The following is a 4,166-nucleotide window of genomic DNA, read 5'->3' on the forward strand; positions in this document are numbered from 1 at the left end:
AGTCTGGTTCGGCATTGAGATCAAACAAGCTTGATTGCGATTGTGTAGCGTCAATTTGCTGCAATTAAAATCAAACAAACACTATAAGAAAATATGATATGTTTAAGTAATAAATCAAACGTAGTCGCAAAATTATGCTTCATTCACATCTAGGGAACCATCATGCTCAACGTTTGTACCTCTGCCTTGCCCATTACCCCTACCCCTACGTCCACCACTTCTATCGGCACCTCTACCACCACGATTGCCACCAATCCTGCCACCACCCCTGTCACCCCCTCTAACACAAGTTCTTGCGCCATTACTAGCTCCAAATACACCATGCAGTTGTGAACTTTAAAGTAGTATTCAATTCTTCCTCTATATCGGTTCAAACGCGGTCTGCCACGTGAATTAGTGTACTGGGGATCTCGTAGAGTTGTGCCTTCAATTTCATCTGAGTCATCCTGGTCTTGGTTTGGCACGATCAGTTCGTCGTCCCAGTTTTGAAGATCATGCACCATCTTCTTCAAATTATGCTTAACATATTGAACCTTCACGCTCATGCCCAGTGCTATATCACAAGCCATGTCAAAATACTTCAACATGCTCCTGTATGTCTTATACTCAGGAGTCATGTTTGGGTAACCAACTTAATGGAACCGATTCAAGTGTGGCCTAATAACATCGCTTCTCCACCTTGTCAGTATATACCTTTCATCAATTTTATCAATCTTCTTGTGCGACAAGATCTTGAGTATATGGCAACAAAGTATCCCTCTAGACTCGAACCATTTGCAGCTGCAACTAAAATAATCGTTGATAGGTATATATTCAACATTGTACTCAACTGGATTTTCATTATTTTTTTATAACTGAATAATCACTAATGATGAATTTCTCAATACCGGGGACAACTTGATGATCGTCGGGGTTACTGACTTCACAATGATACAATTTTCTTAACTGTGTCTTAAAAAATTCATACACTGTACGTGTATAACACTAAATTGCCTGCTCCTCCCACTTGAACATTGACTCGCACACAATTGAAAGCCCTTTGACCTGTATTCCGCTTCCAACTCTTTCTCTTGCTTAGCTCTTATAGCTAACTCGTACTGGTGAACAAACATCCTAAGAGTGCTTTGATGGGTAATATATCCATCAAAGAACGCATGCATCCCCTCACTTCTTTGCGTAGATAGCATATCAGCCCAAAAATACACATCAAGGTACACAGGAATCCATTTTTTCTTCTCAGAGTAAAGCTTGTTGAACCAATTCCTTGTATGCAAATTATACCTTGCAATATATTCTGTCCATTTTCTCTCAAAAACTTTAACAGTAATGCTATCAAGGACCATAGATTTAAATTCTCCACATGCAATTTTAGAAGGACGAACACCACTTAAGTAAATAGGCAACTTTGAGAATATATGCCAAATACAATACCTAATGGCTACCTTAATGCTCTGACACTAATCAGTTGTGATCGCATCTGGATGAACATTTCCCATGGCATCAAGCCAAGTTTTAAAATAAATTTGTAACTATCGATATCTTCATGAGACATGAGAGCACATCCTAGTAAGATGGACTGTCTATGGTGATTGATGCCAACAAATGAAGCACATGGCATATTATATCGATTCACAAGGTACGTCGTATCAAAGCATATCGCATCATGGAATTGCTCATACGTTGCCTTACAGTGTGAATGCACCCATACCATATTTCGTAGCCTACCAATATTATCAACATCGATTAAATAGAAAAAATCCCTATCCTTTACCTGGATTTCACAAAAAAAGTTGAACACCGACTGTGCGTCCCCTTCTTGCATTTCAAAATTCCTACTCTTCAAAATATAATTTCTACAATCCTTTGGAGTGCAACCCAAATTTTGCGGTCCACCATGTTGAACCTCAGCAAGTCTAATATTTTTGGAGGGTCTAATTCCAGATCGATCGTGAGCTAAAAGATCCCTCTTCAAAGAATCACAAACAAACCTATGTCCAGCCATCAGGCGCGATACGGATGGGAGCAAATCATGATTGTGATCGTGAACGACCTTAGAGACGCGCCAACAACCAGAATCATCCAGAACAGCAGCTAGCCTAGCTTTACAATTGTTACTCTTGGTGGTAAACTTGATTTTGTGAATCCTAGTCCTATCACAATGGTAGGTTATATACCTGGCAGTGTCACCACCCTTCTTGTTGGAATTTCTTTTGATGACAAAGAATTCTCTCAGTCGTGCATGTTCTTTGTAGAGTCCAAACAAAGTATCTTTATCTCTAAATCGCATTCCAGAGATTGGACCTACGACCACATCCTCTTCAGTGAATTCATTCTCCATTTCCCAATCAACATCACATAACTCTAACTCATTTCCTAAAACCTGGTCCTCATCATCGTTAGCTTCTCCGTGATATTCTCCATCGGATTCTTCTTCTTCATCATCATCATCATCTAAGTGCACAACATTGTTGAAACTGTCGTGAGAATCAACATCGACCCATTCGTATTCATTCAACAAACTATCGTCCGATGTCATCCCTAAAGATTGTACAACTCGTCCCTAACTCGATCAAACCTATTATCTTGGTTGATATTCATGGTTGTTGTATTTGTGTTATGTTCATTTGGATTCATATTTTGTTGCACCGACAAATTTTCTTAGTTGAATCCATTTTTAGAGAAGGAGAAAGTGTCCGCTGGTTTAGGGATTGGCAAGGAGGAAAGTGTCCGCTGGTTTAGGGTTTGGTAAGGAGGAAGTAAACAAAATCGTATACCGTATTTGATTTTAAGAAAGGAAGAAAATACAATAATTTGTTAAAAATTAAAAAAACGTATAATTTGTATAAAATACACATAAATAAAAATATAATACACAAGATTCTTCATCTCCTAATATTTAATTTTCGCATACTTCAAGACTTAAAATTTAATTGTATTTTGGAAAAAAAAATATAGGTTAATTAGTTAGAGGGTTATTTATATCTTTTCACTGTGATCAAAGTTGGGTCACACCAATATGGTCGTTTAGCATCTCCCAAATAAATCAACGTCATTATATTAGAAAACTTTGCAGTGGAAAAGAGAAGAAACTCTGGAAAAGTGAAAAAATTTAAAAATGGAAAAGAGAAGAAACTCTGGAAAAGTGAAAAAATTTAAAAACATCAATATCTTGAGATAGTTGGGAAACATCACCTTTTTTTTTCAATCTGCCATTTGTCACCTTATTGTTCTAGCAAGCACAATCATTCATTGACTTTTCCATAATTGCCCACTTTCTGTCACCGCCTTTTCATAATTGATTACTGCTTCCTCTATTCCACAATAAGATCATTTTATCATTAGCATAGTCATTAAAAGAATAAGAACTTCTAGAGAAAAAAATTATATTTACTAAATTAATATTAATTAATTATTATATTGACATATTAGAATATGTAAATAAAGATAAATTTTTTAAAAAATAAAATTAATTCCTTTTTAATTATGTAAATAGATACTTATAGCCCGTTTGGTCAAGCTGCAAAAATTAGCTTATTTTGAGAAGTATTTTTTTTCAAAAGTGTTTTTCTCAAAAGTAATTTTGGCGAGAAGCAGTTTGTGTTTGACTAATTAGTTTGAAAAGTACTTCTGAGCAGCAATTAGTGTTTGGCCAAACTTTAAAATACTGCTTCTAAGTGTATTTTTCTCAAAAGTATTTCTCAAAAAAGTACTTTTGGAGAGAAGTTACTTTTTCTGCTTCTCCAAAACTGCTTCTGCTTCTCTTCAAAAGCATTCTTTTTCCTTCCAAAAATTTGCCCAAACACATCAATTTTTTATTAAAAGTACTTTTGGCCGAAAGAAAAAGCATTTTTGATCAAAAATAAGCTTGACGCTATTATTTTGGATAGCAGGAAGTACTTTTTAAAACTCTGTCTATACGTTCAATTTTTTTTGGTGCAAAGTCGACATGGAATGATAAAAATTATAATCTCCAATTTTCACACGCAAAGCTCGTTTTCTTAACATTAATCAAAACATAACATCGGAACCCAGCTTTATTAAATATCGCACCTATCGAACCAGGTGTCCTCACTCCTCTTAACTCCATCTACTAGTCTCAACATTTGTGATTGTCTCTAAAATCCCCCAAGATTCTATAAAAAAGGAATACTCCATTTTCCTCTCTC

General features: G+C 35.8%; 1 protein-coding gene across 1 annotated transcript; it reads right to left on the reverse strand.

The window, feature by feature from the left end:
- Positions 1–1,438: 1,438 nt before the first annotated feature.
- LOC104220043 (protein FAR-RED IMPAIRED RESPONSE 1-like) lies at positions 1,439–2,536 on the reverse strand. Its single transcript, XM_009770841.2, has one exon. It carries the CDS (start codon positions 2,534–2,536, stop codon positions 1,439–1,441), a length of 1,098 nt encoding a protein of 365 aa, XP_009769143.2.
- Positions 2,537–4,166: the final 1,630 nt, after the last annotated feature.

This window comes from Nicotiana sylvestris, chromosome 3 (assembly GCF_000393655.2).
Source record: "Nicotiana sylvestris chromosome 3, ASM39365v2, whole genome shotgun sequence".
Lineage (NCBI taxonomy): Eukaryota > Viridiplantae > Streptophyta > Magnoliopsida > Solanales > Solanaceae > Nicotiana > Nicotiana sylvestris.

Excerpts from the sequence above, each read along its gene's own strand:
- LOC104220043 (XM_009770841.2), bottom strand. The coding sequence starts at position 2,536 with ATGACATCGGACGATAGTTTGTTGAATGAATACGAATGGGTCGATGTT.